The sequence below is a fragment of the Salmo salar genome, chromosome 09 (genome assembly GCF_965601325.2).
Source record: "Salmo salar chromosome 09, fSalSal1, whole genome shotgun sequence".
NCBI classification, from domain to species: domain Eukaryota; kingdom Metazoa; phylum Chordata; class Actinopteri; order Salmoniformes; family Salmonidae; genus Salmo; species Salmo salar.
Genome location: NC_138299.1, coordinates 60,619,529 through 60,641,099, shown reverse-complemented (window position 1 = coordinate 60,641,099; position 21,571 = coordinate 60,619,529). Strand labels below are relative to the sequence as shown.

Below are 21,571 nucleotides of genomic sequence, written 5' to 3'. Positions count from 1 at the left end.
CCACAAACACAGCTGGGAAAAATGCTACCTAAATATGATCCCCAATTAGAGACAACGATTCCCAGCTGGCTCTAATTGGGAATCATACAAATCACCAACATAGAAATAATAAACTAGAACCCCACATAGAAATAATAAACTAGAATACCCCCCAGTCACACCCTGACCTACTACACCATAGAGAAACAAGGGTTCTCTATGGTCAGGGCGTGACAGTACCCCCCCAAAGGTGCGGACTCCGACCGCAAAACCTGAAACCAAATGGGGAGGGTTGGGGGTGATTAGTGTTGACGGCGGCTCGGGTGCGGGCCGAAGAACCCGCTCATCCCATGGATACACCAGCCCTGGCCTGGACATCGGTGCAGAGGAAGGCTCCTGCCATGGACCGGGACTGGACGCCGTATCTGGATTGAGCACTGGCGCAGAAGAAGACTCCAGCCAGGGAGCTGGGCTAGATGCCGTGTTTGGACTGGACACCGGCGCAGAGGAGGGCTCCGGCCATGGAGCTGGACTGGACGCCATGCCTGTACTGGGCACTGGCGCTGAGGAAGGCTCCCGCCATAGAGCGGGACTGGACGCCATGTCTTGAAGCTCCGAACCATTGACCGTCTCAGGAGGTTCCGGACCGTCGACCATCTCAGGAGGTTCCGGACCGACGACCGTCTCAGGAGGTTCCGGACCGTCGACCGTCGTTGGAGGTTCCGGACCGTCGACTGTCGCCGGAAGCTCTGGACTGGGAACCGTCACCGGAAGCTCTGGACTGTGAAGATGCACTGGAGACCTGATGCGTGGGGCTGGCACAGGTCATACTGGGCTATGGAGACGTACTGGAGACCTGGTGTGTAGAACTGGCATCAATGGTACCGGTTCGATGACACACCTCACACGTTAAATGCGAGGAGCTGGCACAGGACGTACTGGGCTGTGGAGGTGCACTGGAGACCTGGTGAGTAGAACCGGCACACATGGTACCGGACTGGTGACACACACTTCAGGGCGAGTGTGAGGAGGGGACACAGGACGTACCGGACTGGGGAGGCGCACTGGAGGCATGATGCGTGGGACCGGCACAAGTTGCACCGGACTGGTGACACGTTCCTCCAAACGCCTGCGTTGCCGCATACTCCTAGCCAACTCCATTCTCCGGTATCCCTCCTCGCATTGTTCCATTGACTCCCAAGCGGGCTCTGGTACTCTCCTTGGGTCGACCGACCACCTCTCTATCTCCTCCCAGGTTGTCACTGGCTCACTCCCTGGCTCTGCTGACCACCCCGTGTACCCCCCCCCCCCAAAAAAAAATAATATTTGTGCTGTCTTTTGGGCTTTCTACATGGCCGCAAACCCTGGCGTCGTCGCTGCCCTCCCTTCTCTCCGTTCGTCTGCTTCCAAGGAAGGCTTTCGTCTCCAGCCATAATTTCCTCCCAAGTCCAGAATGTCTTCTCCTCCTATATCTCCTCCCAAGCCCAGGATACCTTCTCCTCCCGGGCACGCTGCTTGGTCCTGGTGTGGTGGGATATTCTGTCACGGTTGTGTGGAGAGACGGACCAAGGCGCAGCGGATGTTGAGTTCCACATATTTATTTAGTGAAACTTACAAAATAAAAGGAAACAAACAACTAACCGTAAAATCAGAGGTGCTATATGCACTAACTCAAAACAATATCCCACAAACAGAGGTGGGTAAAATGCTACCTAAATATGATCCCCAATTAGAGACAACGATTCCAGCTGCCTCTAATTGGGAATCATACAAATCACCAACATAGAAATAATAAACTAGAACCCCACATAGAAATAATAAACTAGAATACCCCCCAGTCACACCCTGACCTACTACACCATAGAGAAACAAGGGCTCTCTATGGTCAGGGCGTGACATATATACTGTAGGCCTAAATAGTCTATTTGATGATATATTACATATAAAGTATAGTTATATTTCATTTGCTCTGTTGAAAAGTAGTGTACCTACACTTTGTAATGACTTCGATAGCAATAGTGAATCTATAGTTATTAAAACGGCTTTCAATAAGGATTCTCACGATAGCACATTGGTACTAGTCAGTGACAAAGCCAAGGGCTTGGGTTTGGATAAAGCCCTGGATGGGAGACCAAATGGATAGCTGTAGATAGATCAACTCTCCAGTAGGAGGTGCTTTTTTTTCCTGATAGAGATATAACATTGAAGATCTGCCGTTGTTTCAAAGGTATAAATTCAACATATTTTATACACTGTTTATCCATGTTGAAAATTGGTTACCATGATGACAATCCAGTGGTTGGAATTTTACTCTCAAAACAATAGTTTACGTTGATGACTTTTTTCAAATGTAATGTATTTTCCATGTCACAATACTTTGTCAAATTACGCTGAAACAACATTCATTCAACCAGTTTGTGCCCAGTGGGGCATTCAGTCTCTCTAATGCGCTCTTTCTCTCCTGCCCCCCTCTCTCTGTGTACCTCTCTATTCCTCGGTCACTCTTTCTCGCAGACACTCTTCCTCTCTCTCCCTCTTTCTGTCTGTCTGACTCTCTTCATCTCTCTCTCCCTCGCTCTCTCCCTTCCTCTCTCTCTCTTTGTTCTGAAAGTCTCCTCCCTCCTGATATTTTCATTTTAATAAAAAGGGAGAGAAACAACAGAACCTTTCCCTCTTCCACACTTCCTCTCAAATGACCAACCTGTGTGAGCTCACCCCATCCCCCTTAGCTCCCATTCACCTCCTCTTCCATCTCCAACACAGAGATAATTTCAATCTTTCTGGCAGGCGTCAGAAAAGGTGCTACTGTCCCTTTAAATCCTCCCCATTATGATTCCTGGAGCAAGCAGCTGGCCATAAAAAAGGAGGGAGAAAGAAGGAGAATAGCACACACTCCCGCCAAAACACACTGACACACATGCCCCCACTGGCACTCTCCAGTGACTCCAGTCCAGCTCTGACAAGTGAAAAAGAAGAGCCTATTGTGGATTTGGGATTTGTACAGCACTCTGTACTTAGTGGGATAAGTTTATTTTCCCAAAGCTAAGCTCTTGTCAGACTTGCAGAGACGATGCCTTCCTTTTGCCAAGTCTCAAAAACCGCTCAGTGGATTTGGTAGTTTCTCAGATTATTTTTTGCAAGTTATTCCAACAGGAGGGATAGAGAGACTGAGACAGAGAATGCTCCCACAGCTCATAAGGATTCTATATGTCTTGTCTTTTAGCTTTTTTCATGGTGGCTTTATCAGGTAAGAAAGACATTGCATTGCTTGTGGGTTATATTTCACTGTTATTTGCAGCAAAGGGCATTTTCAGCAGAGTGCATTTGAAGCAGTTATTGTTCTTTTTTCTACTTTATATTCGCTTATCAAGATTAAATTACGACATCAGTTCAGTGCTTACATTTTGCTGTGAGAAAGAAAAGGGATAAAAGGTGAAGTTTGGATATATTGTTAATATAGATCTTGAGACTAACCATGCATTGCTACCTGACTTTTGTATCTTTGGACCTTGGCAAACACATTCTAATATATAATATTTGAGCCCTACAGCCTTTGTTTAAAAACACCATCCTTCAAAAGGGACATCTTGACAGCTGAGGCAGAAATATAGAGAGAAGAAGTTGACCACTAACAATCGATTTATTATGATCATGTAAACCATGAGGGTAAAAATTACTGCAACAGTAACTAGCAACAAAAGAGACACACAAACAATGGAATATTCACAGCATTGTCTCCTTAAGTGCAAGTAACAAGTGATTCTACCTGGCACGTTACCCTTGTATTTACAAAATACAATGGACATCTATATCTCACCCACAACTAAACAGATAAGATAAGATAGAACCTGTTATGACCTAAACTACCTGTAGAGCATCCAGCTGAACTTCTGTTCCATTTTTAAAAAATGTTTTAAAGGAGGGAGTGTGGATACATGTATATTGTAACCATTATATAACAGTCACCTTAACCTGGTAACCTGAGCCTACTGAAACATTATTTTTTTTTTATATAACAATTGCCTTATTCGGAAAAAGAGTCCTGAGGAGATTTCTGAAATGGCGAAATGAAATGAGTGTGCCAGCCTGGCAAGTGTGTGAAGCTTGATTAATTATCATAGGAAAACAGTGGCATGCTGCTGTCTCTGTTCTGAAGGAAGAGACGAGCCGCTCTCTTTTGCTCTTCCTCTCATGCTCCATCATCACTGCCTTCTGTATTTTTCTCTCTTTTGCATTCTCTTTCGCTCCCTCTCTTTACCTCTCTCCCTCAGTCGCTCAACCCCCCTCTCCATCTCTGTCTCTCTCTCCTTCCCCTATCCCTCTTCCCCGCCTGCTGCATCTCTCCTTGCGTAGCAGAAACTTTTGCAGTGAACGCTTTCCCTATTTCATGCCCTGTCAACCCCAGGTGTGGGAAAGGGATGGAATTAAGATCTGCATAATCCCACCGCCAGCCTCGACACTTTGTGAACCTCGGGTCTTGAGAGAGCAGCCCTTTAGCCTTGGCGAGCAGGTGAACTGACAGCACCTCCTCAGAGAAATCATCCCAGAAGCCCACCAACCAGGCAGGGAAAGATGGAAGGGGGGGGGAGTAGGGGTAGAGAGGGTGAGGGTAGAAGGGCAGGGGGTGTAGGGGAGAGAGAGAAAAAGGAAAGAGGGAAGAAAGAGGTGTAGAAGGAAGGCAAGAGGGGCAGTGAAAGAGAGGAGGGAGAAAGAGATTAGGACAGAGAGGTAGACTAAAGGGAGGGGACAGCCGGTGTGGGGGGATGGGAGAAAGCAAAATATTGCTGGAAATAAGAGAGAGAGAGGGAAATTGGCAGAGACTGTAACGCGTCCAGTCCCCTGTGGGGATGGGGGAAGGGGTAAGGGGGACCTGTGGCTTCTGTGGCTGGGTAACATGGTTGGTTTCTTAGGGACTGTCAAGCCAGGACATCGAGCAGGGCTCAGTAAATTCCACACTTTGTGATCAGTCATTGTAGGAGACTCACAGTAGATGTGTGTGTGTGTGTGTGTGTGTGTGTGTGTGTGTGTGTGTGTGTGTGTGTGTGTGTGTGTGTGTGTTTACTACACTGCAACCCAACGTGTGGACAAAGACAGACACTGGCACCTATACCAGCATTTAGAAGCCGTAAAACTGCACAGATCCTGCTCCCAGTGCTTTTTGGTCAGCGAAGGGACCCAGACTGAGTCAGAGCTGAGCTGGTTTGTCTTCATTATGCACCAAATGGATAAAAACATACTGAAATAGTGAGAGGGACAACCTGGACTTGTCCAACAAGAAACAATCATTTTAAAACATGCATGCCCAAAACGTGTCTAAAACATATGTGAACATGACCCCATCAATTACCGCTGTGGAGCCGGGCCTGCATGTCTGAAATTAGCCTCTGGCACACTCAGACTACAATATCCCGGTGTCTGTCGTCCCCTCTGAACTGATACATCTCATCACATGCCCTAGTGAGGGACAACAAGGAACACTCGCGAGGACATACATTTATTAAATATGTACTTGACATGTAAAACCGGGGGAAATAGATGATTCAACTGGATGGTCATTGGATAGTAGACTTCGAGATTCCAGTGTTTTCTTATGAAAATGGGTCAGTGGTCATAATTCTGTAAATAAGTGGTGATTCGGTTGAGTGTGGTCAAGTGGGTGGATCACTTAAGATATCGCATAAAGGGATATCTGAGAGAGCCCAGAGATCTTTTTTTGCTCATTAGGGGAGTCCTGGTTCCAGTTCAGATACTTTGCTCCTATTCTAGGCCCTCCCAGTCTTCCCTTAATGGGCAGAAGAGATCCGGGTAGTTTTAAAACAGAAGGTACAGGTAACTGCCAAAATAATGGAAACACTTGAGTAAATGCAGGATACAAAGTGTATTGAAAGCAGATGCTTTCACACGGGTATGATTCCTAAGTTAATTAAGCAATTAACATCCCATCATGCTTTGGATCATGTATAAAAATGGCCTACTATGGCTATGCCCCCATAGGATGACAATGCCTCCATCCACAGGGCACAAGTGGTTACAATGGTTTGATTAGCCTGAAAATGAGGTAAACCATATGCCATGGCCATCTCAGTCACCAGATCTCAACCCAATTGAACAGTTATCGAAGATTCTGGAGCGGCCTGATAAAGCAATTTCTACCACCATCAACAAAACACCAAATTATGGAATTTCTCGTGGGTGAATGGTGTTGACTCCCTTAAATAGAGTTCCAGACACTTATAGAATCTACGCCAAGGTGCATTGAAGCTGTTCTGGCTCGTGGTGTCCCAACCAATGATTTACATATACACTAGATGATAGATGGGAGCACTGTGTTGAAGCCACAGTACCTCCATGAATCACAGTCCTGCTGCTAGAACAATGTTTGGGTACAGTGGTTCATACAGTGCCTTCGGAAAGTATTCAGACCCCTTGACATTTTGTTTCAGGTCTCTCCAGATGTTCGATCAGGTTCAAGTCTGGACTCTGGCTGGGCCACTCAAGGACATTCAGAGACTTGTCCCGAAGCCACTCCTACATTGTGTTGGCTGTGTGCTTAGGGTCTTTGTCCTGTTGGAAGGTGAACCTTTGCCCCAGTCTGAGGTCCTGAGCACTCTGGAGCAAGTTTTTATCAAGGATCTCTCTGTACTTTGCTCCACCCATCTTTGCCTCGATCCTGACTAGTCTCCCAGTCCCTGCAGCTGGAAAACATCCCCACAGCATTATGCTGCCACCACTATGCTTCACCGTAGGGATGGTGCCAGGTTTCCTCCAGACGTGATGATGGCATTCAGGCCAAAGAGTTCAATCTTGGTTTTATCAGACCAGAGAATATTGTTTCTCATGGTCTGAGAGTCTTTAGGTGCCTTTTGGCTAACTCCAAGCGGGCTGCCATGTGGCTTTTACTGAAGAGTGGCTTCCGTCTGACCACTCTACCATAAAGACCTGATTGGGGGAGTGCTGCAGAGATGGGAGAACCTTCCAGAAGGACAACCATCTCCACAGAAGAACTGGAGCTCTGTCAGAGTGACCATCGGGTTCTTGGTCACCTCCCCAATCAAGGCCCTTCTCCCCCGATTGCTCAGTTTGGCCGGGCGGCCAGCTCAAGGAAGAGTCTTGGTGGTTCCAAACTTCTTACATTTAAGAATGATGGAGGCCACTGTGTTCTTGGGGACCTTCAATGCTGCAGAAATGTTTTGGTATCCTTCCCCAGATCTGTGCCTCGACACGATCCTGTCTCGGAGCTCTATGATCAATTCCTTTGACCTCATGGCTTGCTCTGACATGCACTGTCAACTGTGGGACCTTATATAGACAGGTGTGTGCCTTTCAAAATCATGTCCAATCAATTGAATTTACCACAGGTGGACTCCATTCAAGTTGTAGAAACATCTCAAGGATGATTAATGGAAACAGGATGCACCTGAGCTCAAGTTCGAGTCTCGTGGCAAAGGGTCTGAATACTTCTATAAATAAGGTATTTCTGTTTTTTACTTTTTATAAACTTGCACAAATTTCTAAAAACCTTTTTTCACTTTGTCAATATGGGGTATTGTGTGTAGATTGCTGAGGATTTTTTTTATTTAATCCATTTTAAATTAAGGCTGTAACGTAACAAAATGTGGATAAAGTCAAGGGGTCTGAATACTTTCCGAAAGCAGTGTATATACTGAAAAAATATAAACTGAATATTCAACAATTTTAGTGAGTTACAGTTCATACAATGAATTCAGTCAATTTAAATAAAATTCATTAGGCCCTTATCTATGGATTTCACATGACTGGGCAAGGGGCGCAGCCATGGTTGGGCCTGGGAGGGTACATGCCCACCTACTGGGGAACCAGGCCCCGCCAATCAGAATTAATTTTTCCCCACAGAAATACTCCTCAGTTTCATCAGCTGTCAGGGTGGCTGGTCTCAGACGATCCCGCAGGTGAAGAAGCTGGATGTGGTCTTCCTGGGCTGTCATGGTTACAAGTGGTCTGCGGTTGTTAGGCCGGTTGAATGTACTCCCAAATTCTCTAAATTTACGTTTGAGGCGGCATATGGTAGAGAAATAAACATTTAATTATCTGGCAACAGCACTGGTGGACATTCCTCCAGTCAGCATGCCAATTGCATGCTCCCTCAACTTGAGACATCTGTGGCATTGTTGTGTGACAAAACCGCACGTTTTAGAATGGCCTTTTATTTTCCCCAGCACATGGTGCACCTGTTAAATGATCATGCTGTTTAATCAGCTTCTTGATATGCCATACATGTCAGGTGAACGGATTATCTTGGTAGAGGAGAAATGCTCACGAACAGGGATGTAAACAAATTAGTGCACCAGATTTTAGAGAAATAAAAATGTTCTGTGCATGGAAAATTTGCTGGGATCTTTTAACAGCTCATGAAACATAGGACTAATACTTTATGTGCTGCGTTTATATTTTTGTTCAGTATAAATGAAGAGACAAATCTCTTGTTAATAATTAAGGCCCCAATTCCAACCGGAATTAAGGGCACTTAAATGGAACGTAATTCCCTTTTTTATGCACTTTTCTCTCCATGCATATTTTGACCTGCTATTCGTTTTGGGTGGAGATTGAATAAATCAAGATGTGTCGGAGGTGTGTCTACAGATACGCCTTTTTTTGACCTTGACTTAATTTCCTAATAATTCCACCAACTTTATACGAGAGGAAACCATGAATAAGGTCTATTAAACCTACTGGTTCCAAGTGGAAAAAGCGTCTACTTGATTTTTTTTATAGAAATAACAACATTCTCCATACACTGTAATTTGCAACTTGATAAGAGCTATTGATTAGAGCCAGGTAAATGAGAGGTCAGTTTGGATAAGGGAATTGTAAATATAAATGACAGTTGTTTAGGCTATTAGGCTATAATTTACCTTGTAATCGCTGGAGACATTTGTGAAACCAGTCATATTGCAGAACAATGAAGCATATCAACATATCAACTTTCTCACAGTTAAGTTTATGAAATGCTGTGCCATTATGCAAAATTGTACGACCTTTTAACTTGGAAGGATGGGCACTCGAATGTCTTAATTATAGGCTACCCCGACTTTCTGTTTACTGTTTCTATCATGTTAAATATTAGCCACTCTGAGTATCGACCATCAGTAGGCCTAACTACAACACATATTCAACTGCCAATTTACTGTTAGTTCCTTTCGGTTGGTATAGCCTACATTATTTTTCAATTTATTTCCATTGATTCATTTAGCTTCATTTGCTTCCTCTGTAAATGCCATCACGGATCATTAGTAACAGTTGACATTAATAAAAAAAAAGACTAATTAAATTGTTATGGAGCGAGCACAGACCAAGTCATAACAGTTTAAACCCGACGCATGGTGAAATGCTTGGCTGTGTCATCACACAGTTCCATGGTTAGTGCAGGCAGTGTATTGTACACCATTCTCCCTATTATAATTCTACGTACAGTTGAAGTCAGAAGTTTACATACACCTTAGCCAAATACACTTAAACTCAGTTTTTCACAATTCCTGACATTTAATCCTAGTAAAAAATTCCCTGTCTTAGGTTGTTTAGAATCGCCATTTTATTTTAAGAATGTGAAATGTCAGAATAATAGTAGAGAGAATGATTTATTTCAGCTTTTATTTCTTTCATCACATTCCCAGTGGATCAGAAGTTCACATACACTCAATTAGTATTTGGTAGCATTGCCTTTAAATTGTTTAACTTGGGTCAAACATTTGGGTAGCCTTCCACAAGCTTCCCACAATAAGTTGGGTGAATTTTGGCCCATTCCTCCTGACAGAGCTGGTGTAACTGAGTCAGAATTGTAGAACTCCTTGCTCGCACACGCTTTTTCTGTTCTGCCACAAATCTTTTATAGGATGAGGTCAACGCTTTGTGATGGCCACTCCAATACCTTGACTTTGTTGTCCTTAAGCCATTTTGCCACAACTTCAGACGTATGCTTGGAGTCATTGTCCATTTGGAAGACCCATTTGTGACCAAGCTTTAACTTCCTGACTGATGTCTTGAGATGTTGCTTCAATATATCCACATAATTTCCCTTCCTCATGTTGCCATCTATTTTGTTAAGTACACCAGTCCCTCCTGCAGCAAAGCACCCCCACAACATGATGCTGCCACCCCAGTGCTTCACGGTTGGGATGGTGTTCTTCGGCTTGCAAGCATCCCCCTTTTTCTTCCAAACAATAATGATGGTTATTATGGCTAAACAGTTCTATTTTGTTTCATCAGACCAGAGGACATTTCTCCAAAAAGTACGATCTTTGTCCCCATGTGCAGTTGCAAACCGTAGTCTGGTGTTTGTATGGCAGTTTTGGAGCAGTGGCTTCATCCTTGCTGAGCGGCCTTTCAGGTTCTGTTAATACAGGACTCATTTTACTGTGGATATAGATACTTTTGTACCTGTTTCTGCCAGCATCTTCACAAGGTCCTTTGCTGTTGTTCTGGGATTGATTTGCACTTTTCGCACCAAAGTACGTTCATCTCAGAACGTATCTCCTTCCTGAGCAGTATGACGGCTGCGTGGTCCCATGGTGTTTATACTTGCATACTATTGTTTGTACAGATGAATGTGGTACCTTCAGGCATTTGGAAAATGCTCCCAAGGATGAACCACACTTGTGGAAGTCTACAATTTTTTTTCTGAGGTCATGGCTGATTTCTTTTAGATTTTCCCATTATGTCAAGCAAAGAGCCACTGAGTTTGAAGCTAGGGCTTGAAATGCATCCACAGGTACACTTTCAATTTACTTAAATGATGTCAATTAGCCTATCAGAAGCTTCTAAAGCCATGACATAATTTTCTGGAATTTTCCAAGCTGTTTAAAAGGCACAGTCAACTTAGTGTATGTAAGCTTCTGACCCACTGTAATTGTGATACAGTGATTTTTAAGTGAAATAATCTGTCTGTAGACAATTGTTGGAAAAATGACTTGTGTCATGCACAAAGTAGATGTCCTAACCGACTTGACAAAACTATAGTTTGTTAGCAAGAAATGTGTGGAGTGGTTGAAAAACGATTTTAATGACTCCAACCTAAGTGTATGTAAACTTCCGACTTCAACTGTACGCTAATCCTCCAACACTACCACAGGTTAAAGAACAATGTGGCTATTTTCAGAATTAAATCACACCACAGTATTTTTTATTCATCAATATATTTTGTGCGTGAAGTCTCTCGAAACCGAATTTTTTTTATTCATACATACCTTCCTAACCCTAAAATGTCCCTAAATAATCTACAAGATCAGTCTTCTACCAGTTGTTGTTGAAACGGAGATGAATATGCATATATTTACATGGCTTTCTTTCATTGATCCCTATTCTCTCTATGTATTCTAGTCTGTTGACCAAATTCTAATTAAAAAAGGTACACTGTATTTTAAGGGAAGGCTTCAGATAAGATAAATATATTGAAACTCCTATTGAATGAAAACTCCATGAGAAAATCTGTTGGCCGCAAGTGGGTTTTCAGCGGTTGAATAACATTTATTCCACATGCACAAGTGAACCAGGCCTGCAAAGCCCGTTACGCACCTTGATAAAGTAAGTCTGAATACCAACTACTGAGAAGTGCATATGAAAAGGCGTGTGTAAGAAAGGCATAATTTCCCAAATCTGAATCAGGGCTTATGTGTACAAGGGGACAGATTTTAATCTTAAGGGTAATTGAGACCGAAACATTGGTATTAGATTCATTGAATCTGAGGAGCATTAAGATCAGAAATGTGATGGAGTTTTGGTCTTATTGTCTTACATTTCTCGGACTCAGCCATTTTTTTAGTTTTTCACTTCCTTTCCAAAAGCATGTGAGAATAGAGTAATGAGGAGATGTTTTGGGTAAAAGGAGGAATGTCAAATAGTAAAATAGTGGGTGCTCATATTTTTCCTGTTTCACACATGTACAAGTGTGTAACCTGTACAAGTGTGTGATGTGAAATGGAACTGAGTTTTTTTGCATCTCCCACTCCCCCTGAAACACGCTCTGAGCGAGGGATCACGACCAGGGATAAGCCATTATTCACGGAAATCCTGGAACAATTAGGGTTAAGTGCCTTGCTCAAGGGCAGATCGACAGATTTTTTCCCCTAGTTGGCTCAGGGATTGTAATTTTCGGGTTCCGATTACTGGCACAACACTCTAACTCAGTGTTTCCCAAACTCGGTCCAGGGGACCCCAAGGTGTGTACGTTTAGGTTTTTTCCCTAGTCCTACACAGCCCATTCAACTAATCAAAGCTCGATAATTAGTTGATTATTTGAGTCAGCCGTGTAGTGCTAGGGCAAAAAACTAAAACGTGCACCCCTTGGGGTCCCGAGGACCAAGTTTGGGAAACGCTGCTCTAACCGCTAGGCTACCTGCCGCGGGAGGAGAGAAAGGACAGATGTGATGTGAGTTAATGGTTAGAAAATGAGGGCCAAGTTGGATGGTGGGTGGTGAAAAGCGACTGTTCTCATCTGTCTGTCGTCTCTGCCTCGAAGGAGTGTGCTACGAGGATTGACTCAAACAAGATAAGGAGTACGAAAAGACAATGGATACCAAGTGACAAAAAAATATGGTGGAGACAAAATAAATGAATATAAATATTCTTAGAAAACCACCAAAAACTTTGAATATGGGCCCAGCCACACACATTTCACCTCTGTTGAAACCATATTGAGCCAATGTTTGTGTATGGGGCTCATCATTCGTTGATGGACAACAGAGATCTTGGACAGTCATTATCTATCATTTTTTATGTGCATCAAAAGTTTAAATGTGTTAAATGGATACATAACGCATTCTTCACACATTTCATCCATGAACAGGCAGGCGGTACTAGATAACAGCTTCAAAATACACACACTCAGACAAAAAAATACAAATATTCCTTTGGATAGACTGTTACCATTTTACCATTCATGCCTTGTGCACAGTTGTCTGAATGTGTTTACCAGCAGCTTACTCAATAGTCCACTGTCCAGCCAGACAGAACCTGCACTCATTTCGTACAGAACAAACCAAATTTTCCCTCCTACTATCAATATTTGTTTCGTCGCATGGGCGGCTTTAGGCAAACAGGGTGAATGATCCCACAAACCCACGGCATACATTCAATCGTACATTGTAGCTTCCTCTTTGCCAGGGCTCACTTGAAAAATAGATTCCTATCTCAAATGGGACTTACCTTGTTAAATAAACAATAAAAAAATGCAAAACATGGTCATGGAACCCAAAAAATGTCTACTAGGACACAGACACAAAACCGTCTTGTGCTTCAGTGAGCATTAGATTTGAGTGTGGATATATGGCCCCGAGAGGTGACAACTTACTAATGGTCTCTCCAGAGAGAGCCAATGTGTTCGTGGCAGAGGCTGACACCTCGGGCTGGGAGAGAAGAGACGGATGGTTCTCAGCCCATTTCACCCAGCACCTCGTCTGACCTTTTCCACGTCCTTACCATGAGATGGACTGTGCATAACAACCTCCTTTTGTCCACGACTGAAGGATAAGGGATTGGCAAAAACAGATCACTGAGATCTGACTGTGAGAGTATGTGGGGCTGAGAAGTACAGTATCCTGGGATCCACACTGAATATCATTTTGTCGGTGTCTGGAATAAGCAGGGTTTTGCAAAAATCATGTGTTTGTCAACTTTGCTTGTGTAGCAAAGTTGACAATGTGCCATTTCTCCACTGTCAGGCCCCAAACCCTGAACCAAACCCAGAGCCACTGAATAAAGCACCCATCATGAAGTGTAACTGATGCAGATGATGGGAGCCCAATGTAAACCTTTAATCTTTCATTCCTGACAGTTCCCCTAATGATTAAGGCTACATCCGAAATGCAACCCTATTCCCTATAAAGTGCACTACGTACCACCCATATGGCTTTGGTCAAAAGTAGTGTGCTGTGTAGGGAATGGGTTACCATTTGGGATGCATCCTTACAGAGAGGTGGGCTGCTGCTGCTGCTCGGGTCTGGCTCACACAGCCAGCAGAGCATCAAATCAAATATTGTTTTGGATTGGCGCACACGACTTATCAGCTCTTCCACATCTAAACCTAAAGCATTTAGAACATTTTACCACTACATGCCTCGACAAAATGTGGCCCAAGCTACCAAGGCCAGTGTCTAACCAGCTGCTGCACTGATATACAGAGTCCAGGATTAACAGAGAGGATTGAGAAAGGAAGAGAAAAGATATGCTACTCGATGTTAATGCTACAGTTAGCTAAATAACGACTTGTATTTTTATGCAGTGTGAGAGAGGTATGTGACAACAAGGTGAGGCAGTATTATTGCAGTCACAAGACACACTCATATGAATGCTGACAGTGTTTCCAAATGCTCTATCTTTGACGACCACAAGCCGTTTCACGTGTTTGCACACCTGGGTTGTGTTCATTAGGGCACTTGACATTAACAGATACACCACAGTTCAAAAGTTTGGGGTCACTTAGAAATGTCCTTATTTTCCATGAAAACATATATGAAATGAGTTGCAAAATGAATAGGAAATATAGTCAAGACGTTGACAAGGTTATAAATAATTATTTTTAATTGAAATAATAATTGTCTTTCAAACTTTGCTTTTATCAAAGAATCATCCATTTGCAGCAATTACAGCCTTGCAGACTTTTGGCATTCTAGTTGTCAATTTTTGGAGGTAATCTGAAGAGATTTCACCCCATGCTTCCTGAAGCACCCCCCACAAGTTGGATTGGCTTGATGGGCACTTCTTACGTACCGTACGGTCAAGCTGCTCCCACAACAGCTAAATAGGGTTGAGATCCGGTGACTGTGCTGGCCACTCCATTATAGACAGAATACCAGTTGACTGCTTCTTCCCTAAATAGTTTTTGCATAGTTTAGAGCTGTGCTTTGGGTTGTTGTCCTGTTTTAGCAGGAAATTGGCTCCAATTAAGCGCCGTCCACAGGGTATGGCATGGCTTTGCAAAATGGAGTGATAACCTTCCTTCTTCAACATCCCTTTTACCCTGTACAAATCTCCTACTTTACCACCACCATAGCACCCCCAGACAGATGGCGTCAAGCACTCCTCCAGCATCTTTTCATTTTTTCTGCGTCTCACGAATGTTCTTCTTTGAGATCCAAACAACTCAAACTTCAATTTGTCTGTCCTTAGCACTTGTTTTCAATCTTCCTCTGTCCAGTGGCTGTGTTCTTTTGCCCATCTTAATCTTATTTTTTTATTATTATTGGAAAGTCTGAGATTTGGCTTTTTCTTTGCAACTCTGCCTCGAAGGCCAGCATCCCAGAGTCGCCTCTTCACTGTTGACGTTAAGACTGGTGTTTTGCGGGTACTATTTAATGAAGCTGCCAGTTGAGGACTGATGAGGCATCTGTTTCTCAAACTAGACACACTATTGTACTTGTCCTCTTGCTCAGTTGTGCACCGGGGCCTCCCACTCGTCTTTCTATTCTGGTTAGAGCCAGTTTGCGCTGTTCTGTGAAGGGAGTAGTACACAGCGATGTACGAGATCTTCAGTTTCTTGGCAATTTCTCGCATGGAGTAGCCTTCATTTCTCAGAACAAGAATAGACTGACGAGTTTCAGAATAAAGTTCTTTGTTTCTGGCCATTTTCAGCCTGTAATCAAACCCACAAATGCTGATACTCCAGATACTCAACTAGTCTAAATAAGGCCAGTTTTATTGCTTCTTTAGAACAACAGTTTTCAGCTGTGCTAACATAATTGCAAAAGGGTTTTCTAATGATCAATCAGCCTTCTAAAATGATCAACTTGGATTAGCTAACACAACATGCCATTGGAACACAGGAGTGATGGTTGCTGATAATGGGCCTCTGTACGCCTATGTAGATATTCCATAAAGAAATCTGCCCTTTCCAGTTACAATAGTCATTTACAACATTAACAATGTCTATACTGTATTTCTGATCAATTTGATGTTATTTTAATGGACAAAAATGTGCTATTCTTTCAAAAACAAGGACATTTCTAAGTGACCCCAAACTTTTGAACGGTAGTGTATGTAAAATTATTAGTGTTTCCTAAACCCTGCCATATGACATAACCTTCTATCATTACAACACAGTATCAACACACAGACAGTCACAGCCTTTCCTTATACTAACATAGCAGTCATTACAACCATCTCGTATTAGCACATACCATTCCATAGTGTCTCATTTGGAACACAATGGCCAGTGTATAGGCTACCTGAGGGAATCCATAGAATATGTGCTCTCTCCCTTCCGAGGATGGATATAGCCTTTTATTGGCTCAGTAGCACTCTAGTCAATGGCTGCTGAGTTCATTGCTGCAAGTTACGTTCACTGCAATTACGGACATGTAGTGGGGCCATTACAAAGCCTTTCATGTTATTAAGCACATGCCATAGAGCCTGGTAGATAGTCGACCAGAGGAATGAGAGGGAGAGGGAGAGGGGTAGGGAAGGAGAGAGGCAGATGGGGAAAAGGTGGAGAGAGGGAGAGAGAGAAAGGGGGAGAGAGAAAGCATGAAAGAGATTGCAGGCAGATCCATTATCCTGAGGGTCTCTCGACCTCAGCTTTGTTATTGGATTACCAATTTGGGCTCCACTATACATTAAGTAGCTCTTATGCATGTAATTACTCCATAATTGTCCCCCACGATGAAGTTGGGGAGGGGACTGTGGATCGGTCTCCCTCCTTTCGTACGTTTGTCACACCCGATATCTGACAGCACTGGACCAAATGTGACAAAACTTGAGTGAATAGTGGGTATGCCATAGAGATCTGGCATTTACAAAATTACACTGATTGGCCAGATGGTGGCACTATAAAAAGCGATTGAAAATGCTAACTTTGAAAGGTCATGCCCCTAACCCCATTTGACCTAAAGTCATGAAATTTGGTACATAAGTCCTTCTCCTCACAAGGAACAAATTTGCCTCAGGGACCCATAAGGATGGATTTTCTGTCATTTAGAATTTTGTGAAAAACACTTACAGTGTTTTTCCACCGCAGTGCCATGCCGTGCCGTGAATATCATGGTTCCTATTTCATTTCCATATGCTCATGGCCCGCTTGATTCCTGGAACCAAGTGGGATATTCAGCCTTGTTTGATATCTGGTACTGACCTTGAACCAAGTAGGCCAGTGGATGGGGTTACAATTGGCCATATTTAATGATTGGTCTCACGCAATGATGTCACAGTGTTGCGTATGTTGTTAATACTCATGCACAAGTCACTGGCGCAATTTTTATAAGGCAAGGTAAATCTGACTATGAACGGTACAACGACAGATGGAACAATTATTAAAATCTTTGGTACAGCTACACTAATGAAAAACTCTAAAGCTAAACATTTATAATGGAAGCAGCAAATTGGTCTGTTGAGCATCTGGGCAGACTCCAGCATCCAGAGGCAACTGGATTCTTCCACCAGGAATGGAAAGGTCTTCAAAAAATATTGGATGAGTTAGCCAAGATGGGAAGCCATCGGTCAGTAAAACGGTGCTTGGAAAGTATTAAAAAAAAGAAAAAAAAGAAACTCAAACAAGAATACAAAAGATAAAAGACCACAACAAAAATTGATCAGACAGTGATATTTGAAGCCACGATGATGCAGAGCAGCAATGATCAGCAAAGGTAATACATGGTTTTAAGCCAAATTACTATGTAGCTAGCTACCAATGTCTTGAGCATAGCTAGCTGTAGCATGAGTGTGAGCACTGCGCAAGACATTAACCAGGGTCAACAACTTGTCATATAAACATCTATGGAAGGCCAACGCCGTGGACTTAGCTACATGTTTGACATTAGCCGGAGTATCTGACTTTACATTATACAAACAAACATACTTATACTTTGAGGACATTCTTTAACCTACAGACTCAGAGGAAGCTGCATGCTCAAATAGTGGAGCCACAACCACAGGGCACCCCCAGACACCCAGACACCCAGGGTCCATTGACACAATCAATGCTCCTGCAACCCCTGAGCCCTGAAGCCCCAGGCGCCACGGGTCCATTCTCGGTTGGTAAACAGTTCAATGTCAGCTGATTGTCATGTTAACTTGTTTAGCCCTAATGACACAATTAAGCTGTCTTCAACCGCGGTGGGCAATCTCATCCACAGAGAGCTTTTTTCATGAAAGGGTTATGTTCCTAAACATTAAGGAGACAGTGTGGATCTAGGAATTTACGCTGAGTGTACAGAACATAGGAACATGACATGACAGACTAACCAGGTGAAAGCTATTATCACTTATTGATGGCACTTGTTCAATCCACTTCAATCAGTGTAGACGAAGGGGAGGAGACAGGTGAAAGAAGGATTTTTAAGCCTTGAGACAGTTGAGACATGGATTGTGTATGTGTGCCATTCAGAGGGTGAATGGGCAAGACAAAATATTTAAGTGCCTTTGAATTGGGTATGGTAGTAGGTGCCAGGTGCACCTCTTTGAGTGTGTCAAGAACTGCAATGCTGCTGGGGTTCACGCTCAACAGTTTCCTGTGTGTGTATCAAGGTCATCCAGCCAACTTGACACAACTGTGGGAAGCATTGGAGTCAACATGGGATGCATCCTTATGGAATGCTTTCACACCTTGTAGAGTCCATGCCCCGACGAATTGAGGCTGTTCGAGGGCGAAAGGGGGTGCAACTAAATATTCTTATTGTTTTGTCCACTCAGTATATATATATATATATATATATATATATATATAAATATATATATATATATATATATATATATATATATATATATATATATATAAATATAAATATAAAACTTTGCCACTCATTCAATTAATCCTATTCTGACCCAAGCCCTTTATTATTTGCATCATTGGTATATCTGGTTGGTAGATCTGGAAAGGCCCCACACTGGCCTTTACTGGATAAGATTTAATACATTTGATGGGACAATACATGGTTGGAGAATAAAACCACTCATACCGGCTGCCTTCAGGTTTGTACATGTCATTACTACTGCCTATATATATTCTCAGGGAAGAGAAAACCCTGCAAGCACAACCAATGAATACCTGAATTTAATGAGGGAGACCGAGGTCACATACCTGGAGACACTTGAGGCCCAGCGCCAACAGCAGGATCAGCACTTCAATCATCTGCTTTAAGATGAGGCAGCAGCCAGTGCAGAAGACAGGACAGCCAGGGCTGCTTAGATGGCCCAGACCGCCTTGTTAACCACAGCTTCATAGCTGTATTTGGACAGTTTATCCTAGCCATAAAAGGATGTCAGACAGCAGCAGCAGACATGTCACTAGACTAAACTGGCTGAAGTTCTTATGTATAAAAAAATATATATTACATTTGTACGACACCAAAAGCATTGTGAATGTGGCTTTCAATTACTGTTCGTTGAATTTAGCCTACTGTTAAACAATGAAAATAATGTACATTTAGCCGATTTTTTTTTTTTTTGCAAAAAACTTCAACATGCTTACTTGTGTTGATTTTACATTTTGGAAAAAAAGATTGATTTTAATACTTTTCTTAAACAACAATCAAACATTGGTCGAACATAGAAGATTCAATTGTGTAGTAGGCTATTCACAGGGGGCAAAACACTGAACTTGTAAGAACATACAGTATGTCTAATGGTAAAATTAACATAAGGCAGTATATTAGTACTTTAATAATCCCCAACGGTAAAATCATATGATAGGGGTTATAGTAACCAAAAAATTGAGATAAACACTGAGCTAAGGGACCAGGCTTGGTCTGTCATGTTAGTAGTTCTGTTGGTCCAGGCGCTTTGTTGCCCAAAGGGTGTTGGTGGAGTTGGGTGTCTGTGAGAAGAGGGAGAAAATCACAAAGAAAGAAAATATGTCATTAAACATTGTTTATTTGTTAATGGGACACACACCAACTCACCATAGCATCTGTGGAGATAATATAGTTGATTACTCAGAGGCGGAACAATGGTTTTAGAAGTGGGGGGGAGGTTCTATTATAATACATTTTTATCCAGTTGGATAAACACTCCAAATAGCCTACCCGACCGCTTGGAGGCATCTGCATGGTCTTAAAGCACACCTTTGCAGGACTCATTGCAAGCAACTGTAACAGTTGTCCTCATTCCAAATAAGTTTTGAACAATTCACAAAGACCGATACACAACAGCTAGCTAAACAAATAAACATACTGTAGCTCTCTGGAGCATTTCCTTCTACGCGTAAACTGGTCTTTCAACCGGCTGAATCGATCCTCTCCTCACATGATAACTTATGTTCTGTATTTTATTCGTCTCTTTTCAGCTGTCTCCTCTCATTCAGTCACCATTGCTGCTCAGGAACAAAAATGAAAAAAAAAAAAATAGGACAAAATAGCCCGGCTAACTCCAGCACGTCTCTCTCCTCCATACTTAAAAATGCCAGTCACAGTGGATAACAACAATGTCACTGTCGAAGTGTGTCATCGGTTGCTGTCTTAAAATCACAACCAGTTCCTCTAAGCAAGCAGCATGACATCCTTTATACCAGTATGTCATTTCCTCCACTGTATATGGGAACAGCAGATAAAGTGCAAAAGCAAATTATTAAATTATATAGAACTAGGCTAAACTGACCAAATTCTTACAAATTAGCAGACTTATGTATAGTTCCATAACATTTTAACCATTGTAGTAATGTATTAGGCTACTGTGTAATGAGTTACAACATCAAGAAAAATACAATTCCACATTCTTTTGTGCAATGTGTGTATGCTAAGTGTGATCCTGATTTGCTATGGTGGGGTTACAGAATGTGATTTTGAAAGATGAAAGTTGGCCAAGGTCTGTTAGTATGGAAGTATGTCAGTGCAGGTAGAATCCTTCCAAGGAGAGGAGAAGAGAAGGAGAAATCTTCAGCTAAGATGAAACACAGAGGACAGGAACTGAGTTGACAGCAATAGAAATTTGAACTGAAGTCATGAGGTCAACATTTCAGTTTAACCTTGTGTTGGTCTGTCAAAATAGACGAGAGATCTGTCTTGACTATATGGTCATATTATGCACTTCAAACTTGTACAGCCAGAGGAGGAGAAGGAAGAGAAGATCTCACTCACTCTGTCACTCAGCTCGTCAGATAACACAATGGTACGGTGGGCCCCGTTCCTCTCGAGCAGCATGACATGAGAGTGAGCTGTTGCTGGTGCACGCGGAAGCCCGTGTAATTCCTCGCCGCATAAGTTAGCAGCACTGGTTTCAGGGCAAATCTCCACAACCCTCGACTCCATCCAGGCTGCTACTGCTAGAGCACATTAAATCCAATAGCACTAAATCACAACCGTGCCACCGTCAAGTAGCAAAGGCTGATTTGTGCACTGACCTCGCTACTGAAGCTAGCTACTACACTGGACGTCGAATCCGATTAATTTAGTTTAGCGTTCTCACTCTTTTTTATTTTTCACTATATTTCACAATAAACTTTTATAGATTTTTTTATATACTGTATCAGCGAAAACATTTGAGTTCCCCATTCCTTAACAAATATATACTGATTTGGACATCCGAACCAACATATACAGCATACTGTCACGATTCCTACCGACGGTGGCGCCCCCTCCTGCTCGGGTGGCGCTCGGCGGTCGTCGTCACCGGCCTATTAGCTACCACCGATTCCCTT

General features: G+C 42.8%; 1 protein-coding gene and 1 long non-coding RNA gene across 2 annotated transcripts in view; one reads left to right on the top strand and one right to left on the bottom strand.

Moving 5' to 3' along the window:
- Window positions 1-2,052: 2,052 nt before the first annotated feature.
- Window positions 2,053-21,571, top strand: part of LOC106611505 (glycine receptor subunit alpha-4) — a 133,056-nt gene continuing 113,537 nt past the window's right edge. Inside the window, exon 1 of the mRNA XM_014211771.3 lies at window positions 2,053-3,226. Within this exon, the coding sequence (XP_014067246.1) occupies window positions 3,159-3,226 (68 nt within the window). The 5' untranslated portion in view covers window positions 2,053-3,158. The remainder of the gene's footprint in view (window positions 3,227-21,571) is intronic.
- LOC106611506 (uncharacterized) overlaps window positions 18,751-21,571 on the bottom strand; it is a 32,005-nt gene continuing 29,184 nt past the window's right edge. Inside the window, exon 3 of the long non-coding RNA XR_006771032.2 lies at window positions 18,751-19,753. This is a non-coding gene — a long non-coding RNA (uncharacterized LOC106611506). The remainder of the gene's footprint in view (window positions 19,754-21,571) is intronic.